At 35.2% G+C, this 26,994-nt stretch overlaps 1 protein-coding gene across 1 annotated transcript; it reads right to left on the reverse strand.

Annotated features, from left to right (window-relative positions):
• Positions 1 to 1,840: 1,840 nt before the first annotated feature.
• LOC150097250 (uncharacterized) lies at positions 1,841 to 26,463 on the reverse strand. The gene is made up of 7 exons (XM_090407538.1): positions 26,406 to 26,463; positions 21,490 to 21,668; positions 21,291 to 21,368; positions 16,053 to 16,103; positions 13,715 to 13,765; positions 9,708 to 9,824; positions 1,841 to 2,042 (listed from the first exon to the last, which is right to left on the reverse strand). Exons 2-6 carry the CDS (start codon positions 21,618 to 21,620, stop codon positions 9,791 to 9,793), a joined length of 345 nt encoding a protein of 114 aa, XP_090263664.1. The 5' UTR covers positions 21,621 to 21,668; positions 26,406 to 26,463; the 3' UTR covers positions 1,841 to 2,042; positions 9,708 to 9,790.
• Between the last annotated feature and the right edge of the window lie 531 nt (positions 26,464 to 26,994).

The following is a 26,994-nucleotide window of genomic DNA, read 5'->3' on the forward strand; positions in this document are numbered from 1 at the left end:
TACACGCATTTCAAGATCCCCATGTGTCCACAGTTATCCGTACATAATGTCATTACCTTCCCATTCAGATTTGAAACCTAGAAAAGGGGAAATAATAGTGCCGATTCAATATTAAGGTTTCACTCATCGCACTTACTCACACATAAAGTGATTATTTTATACATCTCGCTTGAAATCAGCCACCAAACGATCTACGGATTGTAATCGAAATATCCAGTCGTGACAAAAATTGCGCCCTGCGCGGCTCTACAACCAGACATGAGTTAAGAGTTTCCGAAGGTAGGCTTTGGTACACATCGGTAGCAATATCGCCTCCGTACCAAAAATAATAAATATTTATTATTTTTGAACAGCTAAAAATTTTGTACCACTAATGAAATTCGGCCTTAGGAAGAGCCTTTGCTTTCACCATCTAAAAGCAATCTTAGAAAAAAAAGGAAGTGGAAATAGACAAATAACAAAAATCACATGATCTAATTAATGAAGAGAAGCAGGAAAAAGAATAGCACAGCAAATGCTAGAAAACAGCTACTCAAACAACCAAAGACGAACCACCGCGGTTGCCTTAGAATCCCCCTCCCATACCTCCAAGCATTCTGGAACTCTCTCAACAACCTGCAGATGGAGATGAGAAAATTGATCTTCCTGAGTCCTCAGGTGATGAAGAAGAACTAAGAAATGCATGCCTTTCTTACATTGAAGGCTCACTGACAAATGAACACCTTCAGATCTTTCCCAAGTGAGGTCGAGGCTCATCGCAAAAACTGGTCAGAGTATATGAGTTCATAGTTGACATAATTACGTAATTACTCAGAAATAAGAGACCTTCTGGATCACGCATCATACATCTCATGCATCAGATAATAATTATATCCTTCTAAGCATTTCTATACCTGGACATACTGGACAAAAAAAAAAGGTGTAGCATACCGGATCGTTAACAAGAGTTTGCTAAAGGACACAGAGTATCTCAGTAGCTCCAGAAACTATATGATATTGTGACTCTCACATCTCATTCGCTGGGTGGTCACTCTTTAAGTCTAAAGTTAAAGTATTTACTCATAATACAGCTACCAGCAGGAATATGAAGAGACACAATCTCCATCCAAACTGCTGCAGCAACAGCAATTACATCATCCGAGCTCTGAAGAATACCAGTCCCTAGAAGTCAACATGCGGTCACATTTGGAGCACTCAGCAAAATAAGCTGTAATATGAGCACAACGTATACACTTGAACTTTATAAATGCACCCAATATTATATATTTTCTGTAGAAAACCTCAGTAACGGTCCACCAGTATCTCCACTATTACAATAGACGGCGAAAGGGTTATAAATGATCACGATGGAATCCTCCTATATACTGTATGTACTATAAGAACACACACAAAAGCTAACTCAACATTCATCCATGCTACAGGTAAAATCCTATCTGATGCGAAAAGACTCTCACCCTCCATGAACTATAAAACAGAGCTTCCTCTCATCGTACACGATTTCAAAAAAGTTTTCTCTTCTCTACAAAAAAGATAAATCTTACGGCATAGGTTGGCTTACTACTGAGATTTTGAGATTTACCAGTCATTCTGGGAGGAGAGTAGAGCAGCTTGGACCTATTCTCCATAGAATATACAGTATTTCGAATCAATAAACAGCTTCCCATCAATATACAATATCAGTCATTAAGCTTATCACAAAGAAAATATACCTTACAAAACTACGAAACGGGCGACCCATATCCATTATAAACACGACTGTAAGCTGATATAAGAAATCCATTGCCAACACTCCATATAGAAGTAACATGTAGAATACACAAGTAACAATAATAATAAAATATTGGAATTTACATCATAAAGAGCAGGTTTTATTTCAGTTTTATTACATTTTCAGATAAATGATAACATCGCATAGTAAAAGTTCAAATTTAATTAAGTGGTGATAGGCTGTCTAATTTCGAAGTTTTCATTTTTTTTTCAAAAACACAAAGCACACTAATTGTTCAGAAAACAATAACTGCATCAGAAATGAAGGTTATTAACTGTAAAAAATTAAAGATGTTTTGAATACACTAAATAACATTGATTTGTTTAATAATATATAATATGAAATAAACGAAAATGCAAATAAAATCATGATTATTATAAATTAATATTTTGTTATACTTGTATGGTTACTATGTTCCTATTCTTTTCATCCGTCTCTTAGGACGGGTTGAGCCCCCCATAATGAAGGGCTTACGACGAATTAATGTAGCAGATTCGTGACTGCTTTGCTGCATCCCCTAAGGGCAATATGACTCTAATCCGTGGGGGGGTCACGGGACCGATTTGTCCGTTCTGGGGGACGAAAAAACCCGAGTTTCCTGGTAAAAAAAAAACCCCTACATTCGTATGAGACGGGCTGACTCACCTTCCGTCGAAAGAGACCAGATAAATGTTCATCACGTCCCTGACGGGAATCAAACCCAGATCTTTCAACCAAAAGGATTCATCTATATCGATTGAACTACGGAAGCTCTATACTTGTATAAGTCTATGATATCTATGGTGGCAGCATGCTCTGGTTTGAAGAGAACATTACCGGTTTCGGACAATTTGTGCCGAAAGATACAACTTTTGTTGAGGTTTCTGAATGCACAGCAACAACAAAAAGGGGGAGGGGAGGCCTTCTCGAATACAATTTATAATAATGAAATTATATTGCCAGAAGAAATAAATACTAACCAAAAATAAAAATATTTACATGTCGCTTCCTTATAAGTTACAGAAACTCCAGTTTCTTTACACTAAATGGACAAAACATTAGCGATATCTACCTAACAGCCTATCGGTCCTCTCTAACACGAATAACAACCTATACTTTCCTAAGCATTTCCACCAGATGCTGTAGGGTTGCTGGAGGTAACCCAGCTATGACTGTTGCAGCATTGTCGCCTTAGACATCTGTCTCGGATAAGTGGATCTCATGTCTCGCTCTATAGCATCCCAGAGAGATTTGATTGGATTTAAATTCCGGGAGCTTGCAGACAACTGGACAGCTTCAAACTCAAATGAGTGTTCCTCAAGCCATGCCTGTGTGATTATGGTCCCGAAGGCCAAAAGAGTGTGTAAATGATCATCCAGAACATTCTGGAAGATCGCAGAGAAGGTTCTCCAAACCATCACAGAGCCTCCCACCTCCTTGAACAGAGCCGACCTGGCACGAAGAGGCCATGGCCTCATGCTGTCGATGCCACACCATCTCGTCAGCCCGGTATAACTGATAACGGGATTCATCAGACCACATAACTCTGTACCATTCTACAGAGGTCCAGTTTTGATGGTCATGACACCAGACGAGACGCAATGCCTGATGACGAGCTGTCAACAGCGGTACTCGATTAGGGCATCGACCCCCGTAGCTCACAGTATGCAGGGTATGCCGTACCGTTCACTCGCTGGCGCTGACGATTTATTCACTCGCTGAACGGTTCAAATCGTTCAGCATTGAAACCGTTCAACGATATTGAAACTGGATGTGAATAGTGTCCTGCGGTTGGTCTGTATGAGCCTGCAAAGTCTACGTCGACCCTGGTCATCAATAGCGGGTAGTAGGCCACCACTTGCTCGCTGTTACACCCGTTGATAGCATAATCGCGGTAGATCCTTGATATGGTTTGCCCTAGAGAACCCTAGGGTTCTTACGACTTGGACAATAGAATGATCCATTTGTCTTGCGCCGATAATACGTACTCGATCAAAGTCGCTAAGATCGCCACATTTACCCATGTTCGTTGATTGCAATACACTGGTGGGAAACCCTGATGTCTGCTTTTTACGATCTACGTTTCGCTCTGCACACCATGGATGCCAGTGTCAACTTCCCATCTCCCCTATCTCTGTCTTGTTCATTGAGTATACTTATTTTTAGCTTATATGCATGCGAGATAGTTTACTAATTGCAATGACTGAATAATGTTAAGTTTGTTACTTTCTGAGCGATAACTGTGAGTGTTTTTTTATTATTATTATTATTATTATTATTGCACGGTCCCCTCCATAGAGTCCGAAGACTCATCGTGCTAGACCCAAACTATCCACCCAAACTATCATACCTCTCCTTGAACCTATTAACTGACAAAGCACTCACAACTGACTCTGGCACATTCCATTCATTCACAACTCTCCAAGCAAAACATGTAATCCTCACACTCCTACTAACCTAACCTCATCTTTATTCAACTTCCAGGGATGATCTGTTGTTGTGGCTCCTGTAGCCAAGTACTGAAGCATTTCCCCTGCATCAATTCTATGAAATCCATTAAGTAACTTAAACGTTTCCATTATATCTACTGTTTTTCTTCTGTGAACCAACTTTTGCAATCCACACTCCTTCAATCTATCCTCATAGGGAACAGTCCACAGACCACTCACTCTTTTGTTCACTTGCCTCTGAATCCTCTCCACCACTTCCTCATCTCCAAAAAACCAAGGAGACCAGACCTCAGCACAATAATCCAGATGGATCACGTCCTTATAAAGAGGAATAACAACTTCTTTATCTCTACTTGCTAATGTGTTCTTCTATTACCAAGTAATCTTATGGGCTACCTTAGCAACCTTAGAAATATGTCCTCTGAACTGAAAATCTCTGTCTACTACCACCTTTAAATTTATAGCTTCATCTATTTCCTGGAGTACAATACCATCCATGTGGTATACAGCTTGTACTCTATTTATTCCAAAATGTATAACTTTACATTTTCCACATTAAACTGATACTCATTATCTTGTGCCCATACTGGGAACGTATTTAAATTGTCCTGCAAGCTCTCCACATCGCCTTGATTAACCATCACGCTAGATAATTTCGCATAATTTGCAAACAACTAAATATACATCCTTTCAGGTTATTTCCTATATCATTTATGTGCAAATTAAACAGTAGTGGTCCTAGCACCGAACCTTGCAGCACATTATTAGTGACCTACTTTCGTTTGGATTCTGCTTCTTCATATACCACTTTTTGATATCTGCCCATCAGTCACCCTCTTATCCACTTAACCAGTGTCATATCCATCCCCATTTGTTCTAATTTGCATAACAGAATTCCATTTGATATTCTGTCAAATCCCTTTGCAATATCTAGCAGAATCATCTTGTAGCCATTTCCATCCAACTCGCCTGTCATTCTATTATAAAAAGTTAGTAAATCACTAAGGCATGGCAGACCATTCAAAAGCCATGTTCACCCTCATACAGTGTCATATTCTTATGTACCCAAACTTAAATTCTCTTACTGACCAATTATTCCAGTACTTTTACCACCACGCCTGAGATACTGATTTGTCTAAAATTTGCTACTGCAGTCTTCGAACCTCCTTTATGAAAGGGAATTATTTTGTCTTCTTTCCACTCCCTACCAGAGCTTAGACTTAAATTAAAGAGCCTAGTCAGGGGCAATTCTCACATACCAGATCTCACATACCAGACTGCTTCAAATGAACAGTCACCCTCCCATCTATCTCTTATTCTGTCCTTCATATTCTGTCACTGTAAACTACATCATCCGCTGTTGCCAAGTCTCACTAATACCTATAACATTGAACCAACCAATGCCCCAAAGTCCTCCTTCTTGTTCCTGACACTTCTGCATTAGTATATAGAAACTGCAGCATCGCTTTAGGACTCCAGTCACCGATACTTCCTGAATTGATTGTCCTATTCAATATTTTTAATTGAGAGACTAGATTCCGCACTTTGTCATTCTCACATTCACTCGCCTCTGGGTGCTTTCATACCACTCAACTGCTTCCGCCCTAATTGCTTAAAATTTCCTGAATTTGCGCTTCAGCATGTTTTTACACTAAATTGGATAGTTTTATAAATTTCACCATTTTTGATATGACCTCTAAAAGAAAAAGTAAATTTTTACAAAAGGATTTCTATTTTATAAAGAAAATTTAATTACATGCCCGTGCTCAGAGTCCTGATCTCATCCCGTCGAACACCGGTGGCAGCACCGTACTTATTAGGGACAATTTAAGGGCCCCAAACAGTAAGAGAGGAGCTCACGAGCACTCTAGCGCCTTGGGTCCCACCCGCCTTGGAAAATATGTAAGTACGGCCCTGACTACGGAATGAATATTGGAACGCCGACTGCGAACCGAATCGACTGTCACCATTGACCGAACTTACTAATGTTTTTCTGGAAGAATGAAAGGAAATTACCGTAGCAATGTTCTGAAATCTAGCAGAAATCCTTCCTAGAAGATTGAAGGCTGTTATAGAAACAAAGTGGGAACCAACTACGTGCCTTCAAGGTATGTAGTTGGTTCTTCTCATATTAAAGTGAGAGCTGGGATGAGTAGGCCTCCGGATATTTTTGATCAGATAGCGTACCAACGCAACAGCTACAGGATAGTTGATATTTAGCGACATTTCTAGACGTCTTCGAGAAAATGTGGCGCTTACTTTATTGTTAGTAAGCTTAAAAAATCGCTTAAAAATTAAAAAAAAATAAACTTTTTTAAAAAGGTTGCACTTAACATAACGCATCATCTTTGGGGAGGGGGTGGATCATGTTAAAAGGTTCGTATCAGAACTGGATAGAACGTTCTTTTCTCAAATGCAAGCACGAGAATTTAATTGTCACGCTTTATATTTCACAATGCATGATACTGAAAAGATGATGCTGAAAAGTGAGCTTGTAGTTTAATTAGCAGGGTAAATGGTAAAATCAAACTCGTTCCAATAAATGACATCCAGAAATGTACTTTGGCACACTGAGTAGTTTCCCTACAAAGTGATTTGTCCGACTAATTTTGAACTGTATGTTTGTGGAAATGCGTCGCATGACATTTATATGATATGCAATGTAAATATAAAGAGCAATGTGCATATGAGACATGGTTTCAATATATTGATGCTTCATTTCGTGGTAAAGCCGGCTTTTATCATTAAAAAAGTTGCTGATGAAGGCAGCATTTCATCCACAATATGTTAAACACTGATAATTCAGGATATGGATGGAATAAGAAGTGTATCAGGAAAACTTCTTCCTGTTTTTTTTTTTTTCAAACAGAATCAGACATGACGAAACAACGGCTGAAAATGACACCTTTTCGAGTATTATCACAGGAAATGAATCATAGATCTATGGCTACTATCGAAAACAAATGCTGACATAACGGAAGATACTGTTGTCATTTTTAGCCAAACAAAGCGAGATATGTATGTTCAAACTGTACCAGGAAATCCTGTTGGCCAGGCCATGGATCATGTTCTAGCTTTGGTAAATTCCCCAATGCTTTTAAAATGCAGATTTTTGGGAAATGCCCCACTGATGGCTTCTAGCTTATGGGATCTAAATGTTCAGGAAAACTTTAGTACACGCACAGTATCTGCAGCATTCTACCTACAGTGCGGTCGCAATATTTGTTTCTAGCATAATGTCGACCGATTCTACGTTATCCTCGTCTGCTTTACTAGATCTGGTCCCGAGTGACTTCTTCCTCTTATCCTGTTTGAAATGCATCGTGAAGGGAAGACGATTTTAATAAAGTAAATAAGAGGTTGATCTTTGGGTATTCTTGGGTACAAAGTGGATTGAATGGAGCTTCTAATTTTCGTTTCCATCGACAGACTATTACTTCCGTTCTTCTGATCTAAACGCCTGCTCTAATCGAGTCACAGAAATTATCTTCACTGATATGAAGGCCTTCATTCTCTATTTAACCCAAAATGCTCATCTTCCTTCCAGACTGTAGAAAAACGCGTACGAAAACAGTTGAAGAAATAGAAATAAAGTTCACAGCAGGTTGTTTGTCATCTATATCTCGACTTAAGATGAAGCACGCAATAAATAGCAAAAAAAAAAAAAAAAAAAAAAAACCATCGAGCAACAAATCTAAATCTGAGTTCATAAAGGCCAACAGCAAAATACTTGTCTCCTCTCCAAAGTTCCTTTCGATGGCCTTCTGCAAAGCGACGGGACGCAACTTTGGCTTTGGTTTACTTGCGCATCCCCCCCCTCTCTCTCTCTCTCTCATTCATATGAGAAGTGAGAGAGAGAGAGAGAGAGAGAGAGAGAGAGAGATGAATTCTCCACTGTTTTAGCGCCTAACGCCAAAAGATAAAGCTGACCTTCTGTCATCATTCTTTTCCTTTAACTGGAGCATAGATGACCAAGACAAATCGTCTCCTACCATAGTCTCTCTCTCTTTCGAAAGACTCCTCTTCGAGCTTTGTCTCCAATGCAGAAATACCTTAGAGCTTCGTTCTATCACACAACTAATTCCCTTAAACGCCCTACTCTCAATCACCACTATTCCTACCATGGTTCTGTTGATGACAGTGAACTCCATTTATCCTACTATCATTCGAGAAACCATACAGTGTTCAGTCATCCCAAGCTTCAAAGTGATCTGCAACCAGTGCCTTAATGATCTCCATACCATCCTTCAGTTCGGAGAGGATAACCTGGTTATTCTTCAATACCACTAAAACACATCTTTGCCTTTTTCTTTCGAAAAATTGATCCATTCATTGCCATCAATGATTCACAAATCACCAGACATTTACTCTGACCTCTCCTGGCATTAATACATCACATCAATAGCTTCCTCAGCCACTTTTCCACTCCGAGCTATTATCCCCCACCCAGCTACTAACTGTATAGAAATCCCAAATCTGTCCATCCTTAGACATCCTAAAACCTCCTTAAAATTCTTGATACTGTCTTTAGGAGAGCAATTCAGCTTATAGATGACCCTTGACTCAGAGATTTACTTCAACCTTTATTTCACAGAAGCATTATTTCAACTCTTTGTCTCTTTTACAGGGACCTCTATGGTCTCTACTCCAATGAAAAATTGACGACCATCATTCTTTCACTTTCTGTTGGGTCTCTGAAAACAAGAGCAGCAGTGGGAGTAGATCATGATTCGTTTTCAGTACAACTAGAAACATGCCAAACCGCTTTCTCTTTTTTGTTATTTCATTCCATTGATCTCTGTCCTCTGGAACGAACTTACTCATGAATTTCCCAAACAATTAAAACCTTCAACTATTCAAGAAAAATATGAAAAAAAAATTAACTCATCTGATCCTTTTACTTGCAACGGAAACAATTTCAGTGAATGGAGATATTTTGAAAATAACAGTGTTATCATGGACACAGTTACCTTCAAAATACTTTCCTGTGATCATGGACATGAAACAAATAATCTGGAAATATCATTAGAATTCAATGACTGATTTGCTGTCGCACAAGGCTAGTACGAAAGACGAATATAGGCTCATCATATGGAAACTGCCTGAGGTATTGAAGTCACTCTTTGATTATTTTTAATCAAGATTATTTTAGTTTTGAACATGAAAAACAAACTTAAAATAAATAACGCTTTCTAAAAATTACTCTAACTAGATAAGGTTATTCAAATCATAATATCTTAAACTCCGCATAGTTAGCTTAGGAAAACAGGACAAAATATATTGCAATTTCTAGAATGCATTATTTTTCAAAATAACCAATCTGGAAATTACACAAGGAATTTCCTGAGAAAAATGCATTGTATGTGATTTTTAATACATTAATTCTTTCAATTATATTCAAATGAAACGCATTATGTACACACAATTTTTTGTATTATATATATTTCAAAAAGGGGGTTTAAATGTATAAAAAATCACATAAAGTTAATCAGCATTCAAATAATACTTACTTTGAGGAAGTTGTGTCACCTTCAGTGTGACTCTGGCCAAAGGGAAAGTCAGAAAATTTTGTTTTTTTCTTCTGAGAAATTTCTTACATCATCATACCAATTGGTAAAGACTTCGTGCTATTGAAATTAAAGATGAATAGTGAAAACGCATTGAATAGCAGCTCACAAATTTTAGTTAGGAAGTGTTTAATGGGATATTAAAATTTGAGTTAATATGAGGAAGTTGAAAGACGCGGAAATGTAATGACACCACTGTTAGTCATCAGTGCCAACACTACGATTATGATGTACTCGTTTATATAACAGCAATGGCACGTTTTGCATAAAGGCTTATCTAAAAACTCTCAAGCGGTCTTGAAAGCAAAATGCTTTCAAGACCTATCCATAACTGTAGGACACCGTCATTACTAACTGTACCAATCAGTTACTTTGTAGGGGGACCAAAATATCATAGTTATGCCAATGCTTTGTATTATCATATTGCACAGCGTAAAACACTGTGAAAGTAGTGTTTAGGACAGACAAAAAGAGAATATATCCACAAACAGACAAGAATTATACTAATGAATGAAGTCTAATGTTGTGTAGGGTCTCAACGTTGCACAGAGTTGTAGAACTTTTAAGAGGCAGAGGCAGTGCCAAGTAGAATTGACACTTTGATGAAATAAAGTTACTCGAAAAAAACTGCAAAAACAAAGCGACGCAGAGATGCAGGAGATTGTTACATAGTGCTGAAGACATCCAAGATTAAGTACTAGATAAATGATAAATGATTAAATTTTAAAATGTTAAATTGTTAATTTCTACAGACATTCTTTACAAACAGGAATATCACTTTGCAACTAGAATTGCCAGGTTACTGTGTGTGGGGGGTGGGGGGAATAAAACTATTATACAGATGACATATGCAACCTGTGACCTACTAGTGCATGAAAATAAAACAGAAAACGATAAACTTCACTCTTTCACTCATCCCTCGAAGAAATGGGTTTCGAAAAGTACAATGTAAATGGTCCAAGACCTTGAGATTTTATATAAAAATATTAAAGATCATCTTGAATAACAGCCCACTGTGAAGGCCGGAAATGAAAAATGAAAATGTGTATCATTTGAGGGGAATGTCCTTTATCTCCAATAAAAGGAATACAACTGGAATACGACGAAAGTTTTTAGGAAGAAGTGCAACAACCATTTACTCTACTCTCTATACGTTACTGGAGAATTAGGCATGATTGTTGTGTTTTCTGATCCACTGGTGTACATTATTTTACAAGTAAGATGTATCACAGCACATTTTTTAGATTGATCATAGATTTCTAATAAGTAATTTTTATGCAAATTCAAAATACAAGAGATTCAGAGAACGTATTATGAATGCAATGCTCGAAGGTGCATCGAAATGATAATAATAATCTCGATGAAGAGTGGAGATGGATGAGCAAGCAATTTTCCTTTTCTTCATATCAATTATTATGTAATTGTCTTAACATGGAAGGAATCTGTGGCAAGAGATCGCTCCGTCTCTTCTCAACACATCTTGAATCAACATTGACTACAAGGAAGCACAAAATCCGTTTGCCGTGAAATTGTATTTATGTATTTGTTTCATTTTCACAGAGTTCACAGTATGCCAAACAGGAGTGATTTCTTTTGATGTGAATCCCAACCAGAAAAGAATTGTAAAACTCTGTGTGTGTGTATGTGTGTGTTTTTTTCCCCTCAACCCATTTATTGAGGGCTACAAAGTATCTACCCCTCAACACATTGGTTGGTAGGGTGGCAATGCTACATTATTAAAGCATTATTATAGAACAAGGTGGTTTCCCGTTGCCTTCCTTGCCCAATAGTCTCTATGTCTGTAGATATGTATGTTCACGAGGCTAGTTTCCCTGTTTTGAAGAATGAAAAACTCTAGTTTCCGGAAGGAAACCCTCCACCTCCGTATGACACCGGATAACTCACCTTTGATTGAAAAAACCCTGATAAAGGTTCCAATCAAAGAGCTCTGTCAAAACTAACTGAGAGCCAACTGAAACTTTACGAGACTCTTTAAACTTGCAATACATACGAGATATTATTACTCATACATATTATAACCGTTGGTAGCTAGATATTTCAAAAACGATACTCAAGGACCAGTGCGTAACTTTTGAAGCCACTCCAGGACTCTTGAGTAGGGTGCTCTTGGCAATGAAAACATCAACTGGGCAATGAAATTAATCGGTTATCTAAAGACATTCAAATACATCCATACCATGTTAGTTGTAAAGTGGTATATACAAACCACCAGGCCAAGAAGGCGATCAGTTACACGATAGCAAAACACTTGTTCCAGCGTTTCATTTCAGAGTCACAAGAAAGAAAGAGAAATTATGAAGAACTGACAGTTCTACTAAAAGCGGATAAACCTGCTCTTTAAGAGTAACATTTCAAACATGAAATTATTATTATTATTATTATTATTATTATTATTATTATTATTATTATTATTATTATTATTATTATTATTATTATTATTATTATATGACACCTCCAGGGAGTCCAAAGACTAATCGAGGGAGGGAACCTATTCTACATCTCTGTCTACTCTACAGCTCATTCTAACCGCAACTACACCAACGCCATCTACCGTCCACCATGAAAGGAGAATTGTTTCTCATTGCATAAGTGCTCTTGTCTTCCATTATCACATTCCAATCATGCAGCCATCGTAGATGCATAAACTTTCTTTGGAAAAGCATTGTTTGCAGAAGAGTGGGAAAAAAACAATGTATATGATTTAGGATCGAGGTCAAATATCATCAGTTCTTTAAGTTTAGTCCTAAGTTCATTAATGGAGCCAAGCTTAAACACTGCTGGACAGATTAACGGAATTTAAAGAAACGAGTCTACTACTTACAAGGCACTGTTATGAATGCAATCCAATGAACGAGATCCTTTTTTATTCCTCACACAAATATGCAGTTAATCTCACAGTTTAAAATATTATGTTTTTTTTTTTTAATTTTATTTGTTGTAAGGGATGCACCCTTTACTTTCAGGCGATTGAACAGTAGTGTCCACATCAGGTCAGTGTTGCGCATAAAATTAAATTGGATCTGTTTTGGTCAATGCAGTTTTTCACTGGGATGTTGGTCATATATCTTATGTGAACATGTTATAAAACACGATTCTTTCCGCAATTTCTTGAAAGGAATTTCCAATCAAAATACGTCCTCCAACAAGATGGCTTACTCCTAAAGATCGGAAATACTTTAATAGCATATTCACTGATCACCTTGAGAGAGTATCTCACGTAGCATGACCTCCTTAAAGTCCAGACGACTACTACTACTACTACTACTACTACTACTACTACTACTACTACTACTACTAATAATAATAATAATAATAATAATAATAATAATAATAATAATAATAATAATAATAATAACATGCAACAGTAGCATTTGGGTCCTCCAACTTGAAAGTTGAATTTTCCCTGCACTCTTGTTCCACAGATCTTGAAGCCAAATTCCAAAGAACTATTAAAAATAAAATAAGTAAATACATGGAGTTTTATTTATCTTAAAAATTTCTGAATAATTTCAACTTCCGTAACTTAATAATTACGTATATTAATATCAACACTACGGTATTTACATTATTTTGTCTATAATGGGACCTTTCGTGTGTGGTTTATATATATATATATATATATATATATATATATAACAAAGAGTAGTTAAATTCTTTTTTAAAATTTTTAATCCCGTTATAATCTGATGTATTAAATTTCTAAGAAAATATTTTGTTAAGTGACATCGTTCTTGATGTGTCTCCTCCTCTGTCACAAAAGATCTCGGTCATACTTAATTGCAGTCAAATATTGCTGCACTTAAGAATGGAAAATCTTGAAAGAATAGTCAGAGACCTCTTTCATAATATTCGCCCGTGACTGTGGAAGAAGATTCCTAAATGAACATGTTTAAACACACAGATTATTGAACATACATTGAACTACTTACATTGACTTTGCTACCTTTATCTCCTCCTTGCTGGTGGAAGCAACAAGGCACCTGCAAAGATAAATAAAGAAATTATTATTATTATTATTATTATTATTATTATTATTATTATTATTATTATTATTATTATTATTATTATTATTATTATTATTATTATTATTATATGACACCTCTAGGGAATCCAAAGACTCATCGAGGGGTGGGAGCACTTACCCTACATCTCTGTTTACTCTACAGCTCATTCTAACCGCAACTACACTAACGCCATCTACCGCCCACCATGAAAGGAGAATTGTTTCTCATTGCATAAGTGCTCTTGTCTTCCATTATCACATTCTAATCATGCAACCATTGTAGATGCATAAACTTTCTTTGGAAAAGCATTATTTGCAGAAGAGTGGGAAAAAAACAATGATTTAGGATCGAGGTCAAATATCATCAGTTCTTTAAGTTTATTCCTAAGTTCATTAATGAAGCCAAGCTTAAACACTGCTGGACAGATTAACGGAATTTAAAGACACGAGTCTACTACTTACAAGGCACTGTTATGAATGCAATCCAATGAACGAGATCCTTTTTTATTCCTCACACAAATATACAGTTAATCTCACAGTTTAACAAATGATGTGTTTTTTTTTTTTTTGAGTTGTAAAGGATGCACCGTTTATTTTCAAGTGATTGACCAGTAGTGTCCACTTCAGGTCAGTGTTGCGCATAAAATTAAATTGGATCTGTTTTGGTCAATGCAGTTTTTCACGACATGTTGGTCACATATCTTATATGAACATGTTATAAAACACGGTTCTTTCAGCAATTTCTTGAGAGGAATTTTTAATCAAAACAATCAAAATACGACCTCGAACAAGATGGCCTACTATTAAAGTTCGAAAATACTTTAATAGCATATTCACCAGTGGCGGCTCGTGGCTTGCAATCGTGGGGTGCTGTAACTTTCGAAATATACATACACACTGTAAGTAAAGTGTATACGTGTTTGAATAAAATATCAAAATTATTGTAAAAATTAAAAAAAAATTAAACATGAAAAAATATGTTTATTATCGATAAAATTATACAGTTTAGTATAATTCAAAATTACTTAAAAATAAAATCCATTCCTTTAATTGTAATTAAAGGAATGGATTTACAATTTTTGGACATTACAATTAAATCCTTTAATTGTAATGTCCAAATGTTTAAAGAGACGGAGTAAACACGATAAACACTACGAACACTCTACTACTGGCGCAAACTGCATATAAACAACAGTGGAACTGCGCGACGGACAGTGCCGCATTACGCTAATTGCTCGCATCTCACTATGAAGTACATATGCTTGCGCGCGTAGCAATATGACACTGTGGTAAACACGGTGCTGCTAGCGTCCTTCGTCCTCCTAAGTGCTACAAGATGGATTTTTATTATTTTTTATACAAAATAAGAGAATTGTATAGGATTGTTGATGATAAAATTAAATATTACAAGCAAATATAAATAAATTAATAAATATATTTATATATTGAGAAAAATTAGGGGTGCTACAGTTCTGCAGTGCATTTGCAAGCCGCCACCGATATTCACTGATCACCTTGACAGAGTATCTCACGTAGCATGACCTCCTTAAAGTCCAGACTTATACCAACACCACCAACACTACTACTACTACTACTACTACTACTACTACTACTACTACTACTAATAATAATAATAATAATAATAATAATAATAATAATAATAATAATAATAATAATAATAACATGCAACAGTAACATTTGGGTCCTCTAACTTCAATGTCGAACTTTCCCTACACTCTTGTTCCACAGATCTTGAAACCAAATTCCAAAGAAGCATTAAAAATAAAATAAGTAAATACATGGAATTTTATTTATCTTAAAAATTTCTGAATAATTTCAATTTCAGTAACTTAATAATTAACTATATTAATACTAACACTACGATATTTACATTATTTTGCCTATAATGGGGCCTTTTGTGTGTGGTTCAGATATATATATATATATATATATATATATATGTATATATAACGGAGAGTAGTTAAATTCTTTTTTAAAATTGTTAATCCCTTTATAATCTGATGTATTAAATTTCTAAGAAAATATTTTGTTACGTGACATCGTTCTCGATATACCCCCTCCTCTGTCACAAAGGATCTCGGTCATACTTAATTGTAGCCAACCATTGCTGTACTTAGGAATGGAAAATCTTGAAAGAATAGTCAGAGACCTCTTTCATAATATTCGCCCGTGACTGTGGAAGAAGATTCCTAAATGAACATGCTTAAACACACAGATCATTGAACATACATTGAACTACTTACATTGGCTTTGCTACCTTTATCTCCTCCTTGCTGGTGGAAGCAACAAGGCACCTGCAAAGATAAATAAAGAAATTATTATTATTATTTACTATTATTATTATTATTGTTATTATTACATGCCACCTCCAAGGAGTCCAAGGATTCATCAAGGGAGGGCACTCTTTATCTACACACATCGCCATCTACTGCCCATAAGTAGTATTTTTGTCTGTAAATTGTGTTTGTTCTCACGGCTGAATTTTCTGTGTCCAGGATGTAAAACCTGAGTTTCCAGGAGGGAAAAAACCTGCTACCTCCGTATGAGATCAGCTAACTCACCTTCAATTGAGAAAACCCATATAAATAATCTTCTGGTTATATAATATTATACTAAATTAGAAAGAATAAAATTTATAATGCATGTTTCTGCTTATGTTTCTCCTTGAGTGAGATGAGCATTCTGTGGGTTGACTTCTTGAAGGTTTAGAAAAATAAATAAATAAAATGAATCCTCTATGCCTTTTCATTTTCACTTTGGAGAAATGAAAGGGATATGGAATGGCGGAAGTGTAGTACATTCTCGTGATGATTCTTTGATCACACAGACTAGAGATCGCACTAATCTTCTGGTGATAGCGGAAGTGAAGATGAGCTTCCAAACGATCTCCAAAAAAAAGTTACCTAAGGAACTGACGCTCCACGCTATTGTTGTTGTTGTTGTAAAAAAAGGCAGATAGGGATTATTTATTAATAATATATGATGTCAGACCACATAAAATCTGTGGACCACATAAAAATCCACAGAAAATTAAAGAACTGTCAGTTCTTTCATTTTCTGATAGATGCAACTTTATAGATATATCTATGAAACCTTAAAGGTACATGTGTATCTTCGTAGCAACATTTCTAGTTCAATAATGCGAGATCCTCCAAAAGAAGAAATACCGTTATAGGTGACTACTAGATGAGCATTTTTTCAATTTTTTATCCAGAGTTAGTCGACCATTTGAGCAGTCAAACAGATTTTTTATGGAGACTAAATTTTGTAGCCTGTGTAGCTCAGCGGATGTGGCGTTTGCACACCGCCGCGCTTGGCCGCACGAAGGAAGACTTGGTTTCGAGTCTAGTCGGCGACTAGAGGAAATTTTTCTAAGCCTTTTTTCGACCGGTTCCCGAGTTAGTCGATCTCTGGCACGGGCAAGCAGGTTTTTCCTCCCGGAAACTCGGGTTTTTCGTCCTGTAAACTCAAGAAAATCGACCGTAGAACCCACATTATTTCAGACATTAAATATATTGTGTTAGGGTTAGGAACCACGAGATGGCGGCACATTTGAGCCGTCTCTCTTCACTGCGTACAGCTTAATTAGTGATAGCCTTGGGCCACCTGTCTCTGATTGGGTACCAGTGGAGATTGAACTGCCCACTCAGTCTCCAAAAGTTAGATAGGGCTAAATGGCCTCGCCTACTCCCGTATACGGGAATAAAATGGCGTAAGCTGATTTTTTTTTTTTTTTTTAATTTTGTAGCTCAGAAAAATCGACCATAGGAATCATACTATTTCAGACAATAATACCAGTTAGACTTTATGAATATACAGTGGCGACAGTCATCTGCTATACTCTTGCCTAAAAAATCTTTCAAATCATTAGCAGCCATGAACTCAAGTATCAGCAACGACAGTCCAATTTATGTAGTTGCTGGTAAAAGAATGGAAATAGGCTGCCTTTTGATTTCCAAAAGTCAGTTAGGAATAATTAATATATATAATTAAAATAATAATATATAATTAAAATTATAATATATAATTAAAATAATAACATATAATTAAAATAATAATATATAATTAAAATAATAATAATAATACTTTTTTTTAATAATATAATATATAATTTTTATTGATTTCTATAATATTTACACATATACAATGATCATCTTGAGTGACATTCTAACTTATAATGTTTACAAAATTCAGCTCTAAGTGCTGCATATATGATTAATTTTCTACATTGGATTTCAATTAAAAATTTCAATTTTTGCCTCTATATTATGTATTCACAACATATGTTCTTCGAATATTAACAATGAAGATTGTACAGAATTTTCTACATAATGAATGACTAATATAATAATGTTAATAATAATAATAATAATAATTTTTTTTTCACACTGAGAAGATTAATCATACATAGTATTTACGTATATATACATGAGACACATTTTCTGTACATTACAAAGATTCAGTACAATATGCAGATTTTTTTTTTTAAGTTTGAGAAAGAGTGATTATACATACAAATTTCTGCATTTGCTTATAAGGATTACTTGTAGATGAGTGAGGCAAGTTAATCCCACCTACTTCGAAGCTTGGGTTAGCTTTTATGAAGAGAGTGGGATTTAGCCTTCACTCTTTGTTGTCGCTACTGTTTATGTATGGGATGTAGGCATTGGATGCTAGTGATTTGTGATGTGTATATTAGTGTTAATGGTTTCTTAACTTTGTTGGTATATTTTCCAGAGTTCGTTTTTTAATGTTCTGTAGTTATCTACGTGTTTTAACTTTCTTGGTAGGTTGTTGAGTTGCGTGGGTATCTGATGTGATCTCACAAAAGAACCGCATGTGTTGTTGAAGGGTGTGGGGATGTAGAGAGTTGTTGTAGGTCGTGTTATACGATATGTGTCTCTGTTGTTTCGATAGGTGATGTTGAAGTAATTCCTTTTTGCCATGTAGTGTTTCAGGTTTTTAATGCTCAGTATTCTATGTATCACCATGTGCTTGTCGGATATTGGTTGTTGCGTGTGTCCAGATCACTGTTGACACGATTTTCCTGTGTAATGTTTCTAATTTTGTTAGGTGGCTGTTTGATGTATTTGCATAGACTGTTATTCCGTATCTGAGTAGGGATTCGCAGATACCGTGATATAGGAGATTTTTTTTTATGTTGGGTGGAATAATGTCTTTAACTTGGAAGAGTTTTGCTGCGATGATCCGGAGTTTGGTGTGTAGGTATTCTATATGTTTTGTCCATTTAAGGTGAGAATCTATATAGAGACCGAGGTATTTTGCGTGTATTACAGGTTTGATTTCGGAACATTGGTAGGTATTTTTGTTGTTAATGTAGCGGTATGTGTGACACTGTAACGATAGTGATGCAGGGCGTATGATTCTTGGGTTGTGTAATATCAACATCTGTGTTTTGGTGCCGTTGATTAATATTGCGTTTTGGTGGAAGTACCTTGTGATTGTGCTTTGCAGAGAGCTGTGTTAATGTCTGTGTGGATTGTTAGTAGTGTCGTGTCGTCTGCGTATTGAAATATTTGACTTCTTATGGATATATTATGAACATCGTTAATGTATATGTTGAATAGAGTGGGTGATAATATGGCACCTTGAGGTACACCGTGTTTTACTTGTATACTCCGACTGTGACATGTATCTATTTTTGTTACTTGTGTTCTGTTTGAGAGGTAGTTCTTGAACATGTATGCAGTGTTCCTCTTATACCTATTGAGTATAGTTTGGTCAGTAGTATGTCATGTTCAAGTGTGTCAAATGCTTTGGTTAGGTCCAGCAGTATAAGGACGGCGTACTTGTTTTTGTCGAGAGCTTTGTTTATTGTGTTGGCGATGTCTTCTAATAAAGTAATGGTGCTTTTTGTTTTCTGAAAGCCATATTGGTTTTGTGAGATGATGTTGTACTTCTGTAAATAGTTCTGTAGTCTGGTGTGTGTTATTTTTTCTAGAATTTTTGGGATGACTGGTAGTGTAGCTATTGGTCTGTAGTTCTGAGTATCGTTTCTTTTGCCGTGTTTGTATATTGGCGTAATTACTGCAGTTTTTAGTTGTTGTGGAATAATGCCTGTGTCGAATATTATGTTCACGAGTTTCAAAAATATTGGATTTATTTGTTCAAAGTGTGTTATAAGGTCTGTGAGTCTTATTTTGTCTATTCCTGGAGTAGTCTTTGATTTTAGTTTTGGGAGTGTTTCTTTAAGTTCCTGTTTTGTTATGGGTGGAAAATACATCGTTTGTTGTTGATTTTGTGTCGGTAGTTTTTTGTTGATCGTTGGTAGTTTGTCTTTTTTGAGTTGTGTGATGTTGTTTGTGAAAACATGGTTGAATAAGTCTGCTAGTTCCTCTTGGTTTGTGTCCTGACCGAAGCTTTTTGCAATAAATTCTTCTACTGAAGTTTTCTTTTTTCGGGTTACTAATTCGTTGAGTGTAGCCCATGTTTGCTTAATGTTGTCGTTATATTCCATGATTTTTTGGAAGTAGTAGCGTCTTTTTGCCCTACGAATTTTTGTTGTTAGTTTATTTCTTGCGTTTTTGTATAAGGTTTGTAAATGTGTGTTACTGGGTGACTTTTTAAGTTTTTTCCATAGATTTTCTTTTTCAGTAATAGTATTTAGTATGTCGTCATTTATCCATAGATTGTTGTTTGTTTGTCGCCTCGTTTGTGTAGGTTTTGTTGCTTTTTTGTATATTTCTGTGAACTTTAGTTGAAAATTCTCAACTAATAATAAAAATAATAATCGTCATTTATCCATAGATTGTTGTTTGTTTGTCGCCTCGTTTGTGTAGGTTTTGTTGCTTTTTTGTATATTTCTGTGAACTTTAGTTGAAAATTCTCAACTAATAATAATAATAATAATAATAATAATAATAATAATAATAATAATTCTGCCTATTTCCTTTGGTGAGCTAAAACCTCCTTGGTCGCCTGCTGAATTGTGCTAGCATGAGCAAATCTTTTGTCTCTCAAACTGCTTAGGTTTAGGAGAGCAAAAGAAATTACACTAAGTTATGTCTAGTGAATACGAAGGTTATCTCACAAGTAGGATGTAGTTTATAGTTTTTCTACAGTTTTAATTCTGTAGATGCTCACTTAGGTGGCCGTTTCCAGCACGTAGTGTCATGGAGACCCTTCAAAACTTTCACTTTGAGATCAGTTTAATCCATCGACGTCATGCTTCGTTTTCTTAATGCACAATGTCTTCAGCTGAAACTAAAAGTCTTCGTTGTAGTTCTCTTCTGAGTGGCTCGTCTTTGTTTTTAAACCCATCATCAAAAGTTGCTCGCGCCATTTGCTTGCATTCGTTGTCAATTATTAAACAGAATCATCGATTATTATCTTTTTATGTTAAGAGCATCTCATAAAATAAACAACAGTTATTAGTTCATCGTGATCAAAATTGGTCTTGACGCTTGGAAAAAATACTTGGATATAAGTTAAATACATCTAAGAATGGTGGAATTACTCACCCGATCGGTGGTGCCCTTAATATCTCTTCGAGGTAATTGGCAGCATTTTCCGTTTCTATATCACACTGTTGCATTGCACTGCAAAAGAAATCAAAACAATTCAGGAAAAAAAAAACATCGTGAATAGGCTACAGTTTTTCTATTTCAAGATGAATAAATAAACAAGTGAGAACAATAAGCATTATTAAAGGAATCTTACTCTACGTAAGTGGAAACTCCTGATTCTTCTCTCAATAATAACCAGCAGAACAATGGCAAGAGAAATCCCATAATTCCTGCAAACCAGGTAATTGCTTCGTGGTGCCAGGCATTTACAGAATAAACAATCATAGGCCATAAAACAAGGGAAACCGTAATTGCAATGAGTGATGAGAAAATCTAAAGAAAATAATTGAAAAAATATAACTATTTACTAGAAATAAACTTGTTCCATATTATTCAACAAAAATAGAATTATCAAGCAGAAATACGATTTTTAGCTTTATCGTTTGCTCATTTGTACGCAGCAAAGTAGATGATGCCAGAATAAGCTGCGTCAGTGTACTACTCGCCATCTAATAGTCTTTGAATTCCGTTGGGTATTCTTTGCCAGCAGAATAATGAAGTTCCTTACGATTCGCTGACCATCTGAAAAGGTAAGCTATTGGTTTCCTTCTTTCTTTTTTTTTTTTTTTTTTTTTCGCAGTTATCTGAACATTGGTGCAAGGATGGATCTAGTGTCATGGTAACGATGGCGAAGTAAAATGGTAAAAATCAGCTTTAAGGTTAGAAGCATAACAGTTACAAAAAGAAAAATACTCATATCTTAAAATAGCATTAAAAATAATGTAACTAATCAATTCTAGGTTTTTTTTCCTGTTTCAAATTTATTAATAGTGTTTTAAGCATTAATGTGAATATATCTGTGAATGCGCAGTTAAGCTAAACCAGTTATTATTTCTTCAGTTATATGAGATTGTAACCAGAATTTCAAACATCTAAGAGTTTCCGCAAAATTAGAAGTCCCGTTTTATGCTTTATTTAGAAATAGAGGTCGCTATAGTAACACAAGTTCTTTTTATTATTGTCTTTTTTTTTTTTTTTTTTAGATATTTGTTAATATGCTTAGCGCAAACATACTTTACTTATAGGTGCCGCATGTTGTAATCAATATTTATTTATTGGTATATTTCTAACTCAGTTAACTAAGATTTGATAAATTGTTTTCAAGTCATTTCAGGTGAACCATCAAAGGATGCAAACATACAGAAAAACGGATATATCTATTAATATATTTTTACCTAATCCAGAAATCCTTCTAGAGACTATTATGAAAGAATTTTTATGCCAATTCATGCCTCCAAGAAGCGGGTTGGTGGTCATACACCAGATGACGAAATTCATCTTGTACTTAAAGAAAATCACAAACATGTATAGCGGGATTCGAACCCACACCCTGTTCGTTGGGGCATGATGTGCTACTCACCTGGCCAACCATATGACAATCCGTGATAATTGCTAAGTTTATATACTGTGGTAATGAGTAGAACAGTATAATAGTATTAAAAAATGAAAAAAAAATTAAATTAAAATAAAATAAATATTTTTATGATTGTCTGTAATAATTTATTTGTCATTAATTGAAAAGACGATCGATTTGTTTATATCAGGTAATTTCACGCAGTCTCATTATATTTGTGAATGCTATTCTTCCTATGTTAGAGCCTCCGTAGCTCAGTCGGTAGAGATGAAACCCTTCAGTCGGAAAGACCTGGTTCGATTCTTGTCCGTGATGTGTTTATCTAGTCTCTTTCGACGAAAGGTGAGTTAGCTGGTTTCATATGGAAGTAGGGTTTTTGTTTGTTTTTTTCATCTGTAAACTCGGGTTTTTCGAATCATAACAGGCCACTAGGCCTGTTATGATTCGAAATTCTATGATAATTAAATTTTAGGATTCCCGCCTAATATAAAGGAAGAAGAAGATTGTTCCTATGTTGTTGTTGTTAGGAGTATTCAATAACAATATAAAAGTGTCACTCGTGTCATTTATTCTTGTCACCCACTATTCAACTATGGGAAAGAGGATGTGAAAATAGTTAAGTTAGAGAATTTTTTTCAATCCGAAATGCACAAAAATATTTCATGAAAATATTGTTGTCCTTTTGCAATAATCTTGGAAGGTAACTGTTCCAATTATCCCTCTCCCTCCCTGAATCCATACCTGATTCATCAACTATAACCAACCAGCGTCACAAATGATTTTATAATGATGGTTAGCTATCCCCCCTCAAACCATGAATTGCCATTAACTGCATGAACCTGCATATTAGCTAGTGTATATATACACACTGACTTTTTTTAAATAATTTTTATGAAAATGAGACCTTTGTGATGCTAAACCAAGAATAAGAAACTTATTGGAAAATTTTTTCCGAAAGATCTCGAAATTCTGGTTTTTATCCCCAAAGCTTAAAACTGATAGTAGAATTCAAACGATTTCAAATATGCATGTGTAAAATTGTTAGGGGTTTTTGGACATGACACAGTGGTATTGTACGCCCACAGATTCGAGATCCTTCGACACTTCTGCGCATGTCACAAAGAGGAGAATCCATTCCGATAATAGGGTAATCAATCCGTCTTCTGGGATGAGTTTGTTTATTATTACAGGTAGGGAAGTACAGCGACAGACAAGAAAGCGCGTGATTTCGCATGTTGGCGACCAATTCGTACAGCCTTAATTTCTTTCTCCCCTTCAGCATGAATTCGACTATTCTTGGCAGAAATCCAAGCGAAGCTCTATAAAGTGTGTGGGCGTACTATATTTGACTTTGTAATTTCTGCTCTGAAATCCTTCTTTCATTTATTACTTGATTGCACACTGTCACCAAATGCTGAAAGATGAAGACTAGTTGCTTGCTAATCTTCAAAAAAAAAAGTTAGAACTAAAAGAACTCCGCCTACTACCTTTCGGAATAAAAGGCGTTCGAGGATTTATTTATTCATTACGCTTACCCATGAAAGTTTGAAATTTTTTCACCATGTTTATGTCCTTTACATCAATAAATAGCAAACTGCAATGTGGTTAAGAAAGTTAGTGTAACACGGTAAGAGCTTTCTGTACACGAAGATATATTACTTAACTATAGTTACTTCATAAACAAAAAGAGTAAGAAAATGAGTGCAAGTTCACGGGAAGATTAAAATACGACTCCCAAGATTAATGTCACTCCGCATGTCATCATTTGCACAGTGAAACTACCTTTGTTACCGGTACAGAAAAAGAATGTATTGAATGAAGAGAAAGAATGTATCATTGTTTGAAATTGATAAAAACTGAAATTGCTCGATAATTTTTCTTCAATCTCTTAAGTATGGAATACCAGCGTTTATATATTAAGTACACGTGTCTGAAACGCAATAAAAATAGAACTTAATATACACATTAGTCCTTGGATATGCTGTCCGTATTCTCAAGTCCTCACTACTTTGACCATAGAAAGAGAAATAGGAATGAGAATGTGCACATTTTAAATAGTTTAATTAGACATTTTATAACACCTGTGTCAGAATATTCCTTTGATTCTTTTGGTGAAATTAAAGAGGATTAAATTATGAAGAAAATATTATGAAGAAATTAAAGATTATGATGCAAATATTATGAAGAAATTAAAGATTATGATGCAAATATTATGAGGAAAATAAGTATTATGAAAAGAATATCGATTATTTTAAATATTTAGGTCTGTAATCACACACATGCATTAATTTTTTTATTAATTAATTAATAAATTCTCCCGTTCGTTCATTAGTAATAACATATTAATTAACTTTATGTTTTACCCAAATTATACTTAACTCTTAACTTTTTATGTGTCATGCTAAGATCCTGTGCAATTCAGTCGGTATAGACGAATCCCTTTAGTTGGAAAGATCTCGGTTCAATTCACGTCCATGATGTGAGAAACCTTTATCTGGTCTCTTTCGACTAAAGGTGAGTTAGACGGTCTCATACAGAAGTAGAGGATTTTGTTTCATGCGGAAACTCGAGTTTTTCGTCCTTCAAAACAGGCAAACTGGTCTTGTGAACACACACACACACATACGGATCTACAGTGAGAAACACTTAACCCTCTCATCAAGGGGGGAGGGGGGGACTCAATCCGTTTTAACGGATGGAGGAGAAAAGTGGGGGAACTCCGTACGAATACATAAATATGTTTCGTGTTCAATATCCTATGTAAGATTATCATCCTGTAATATATTAAATAAACTTAAACATTATGGACTCTATCAGAATTAGAAGGCGGTATCTAATCATACATTTAATAAATTAAACTGATTACTTGTTGTTATGACCCATAAACAAATCTAGAGGGAGATTTTAAAAAACTAAGATAATGTTTAATAGTGTTTTATATTTTGTAACGAAGAAACTCTATTCCACGGAAGTCGAAAAATTATAAAATATTTTCAAGATTTTTGTTGTCGTAATTGTCGTTGTCATATTCATACTTTTTTTTTTTTTTTTTTCGAAAAACAGCTCGAATTCTTTTGTGTTCATTTTTGCTAATATCATTCCCTTATATTTCAAGATACATACTAACTCAGACATAAAGTTGCTTGGTTTTTGCGATTTGAATTTGAGATACTTGTTTTAGTATATAAACTGTGACAAGAAAAAATAACAAATAAAATAAAATCCTTTAATGCCTTTTATTTCCAAAGAGAATAAGCGGATTTTCTTTAGCCCAAACCGTTTTTTTTTTTTTAAGACGCCAGTGTTCATTCTTCACTGATAGTATGCTCAAGTTAGCAAAGCAATGCAGTCGGAGAGAGTACATAGACAGCTACCCCCATCTCGTAGCACGGAACCCTAATATTGTTATTATTATCTGTAATAGTTTAAGTTTTACTATCGAATTTTTGAGATATTAGGTTAAAAATCCCGAGTTTTCTAAAAAAAAATATAAAACCCGTATTTTCCTGTATCAAAAAAAAATCGGAACTGACTGAAGAAGAGAAAATTAAATTAAAATTGAAATTAAATTCTAATTTGCGAGATTGAAATTAGAATTGCTAGAAATTCGAATTGACTACTTAAAATGCATAAAAATTTAAATCAAATCAACTTACGTCCACAATTGCAACGAGGAATTTCTTCGTTGTATAAGACCTTTTCTTTGCAAATGTTAGCCACACGATATGTGCCATCAATAAAGTAAACAAGGATTGCAAGGCAGCATGGGAAACTATGTTACTAATACTGCCAAACAGTTTTGTGTTATCAAAGACAGTCCAACTGGGATTCCTGCCCATATAGCAAAAAGCGAGGAGACTGGTGATATAAAATACAGTATACATACGCGGGAATTGGTTCGTTATCTCAGGCATGCTTATTGCTACAATTTTGAGCACTGCTGTTTATAAATATAGCCCCAGATAGGGAGAATTTGAAGTCTTTCCCGTGGTCTAACTGGATCTAAACTATAAATGATTCTAGATTATTGCTGTTCTATAACATCATGAATAATGGTTGACGTCACAATAGTCATTTCAACACAACTTTATTGTTTCCAAAGTTGTTCTCACATATGTGAACCAAATATTACGGAAGCAGATATTTTATTTTATTTTTTTTTTTTATTAAAGGCATTGTTGTTGCTTCTGTTATGGTATTTTCTCAAATTTCAGAGAGGAATGCACTTTCTGAACAATGAAAATA

Source organism: Typopeltis vanoorti, chromosome 17, assembly GCF_054136105.1.
Source record: "Typopeltis vanoorti isolate ZY-2024b chromosome 17, IOZ_Tvanoo_1.0, whole genome shotgun sequence".
Taxonomy (NCBI): domain Eukaryota; kingdom Metazoa; phylum Arthropoda; class Arachnida; order Uropygi; family Thelyphonidae; genus Typopeltis; species Typopeltis vanoorti.

Bases quoted from the DNA above. Each gene is read 5' to 3' on its own strand.
- LOC150097250 (XM_090407538.1), bottom strand. From the start codon at position 21,620: ATGATTGTTTATTCTGTAAATGCCTGGCACCACGAAGCAATTACCTGG. The intron at 13,766-16,052 runs GTAAGTAGTTCA...TTATCTTTGCAG, and splicing joins ATAAAGGTAGCAAAGCCAAT to GTGCCTTGTTGCTTCCACCA. The intron at 9,825-13,714 runs GTAAGTAGTTCA...TAATTTCAATAG, and splicing joins ATAAAGGTAGCAAAGTCAAT to CACGAAGTCTTTACCAATTG.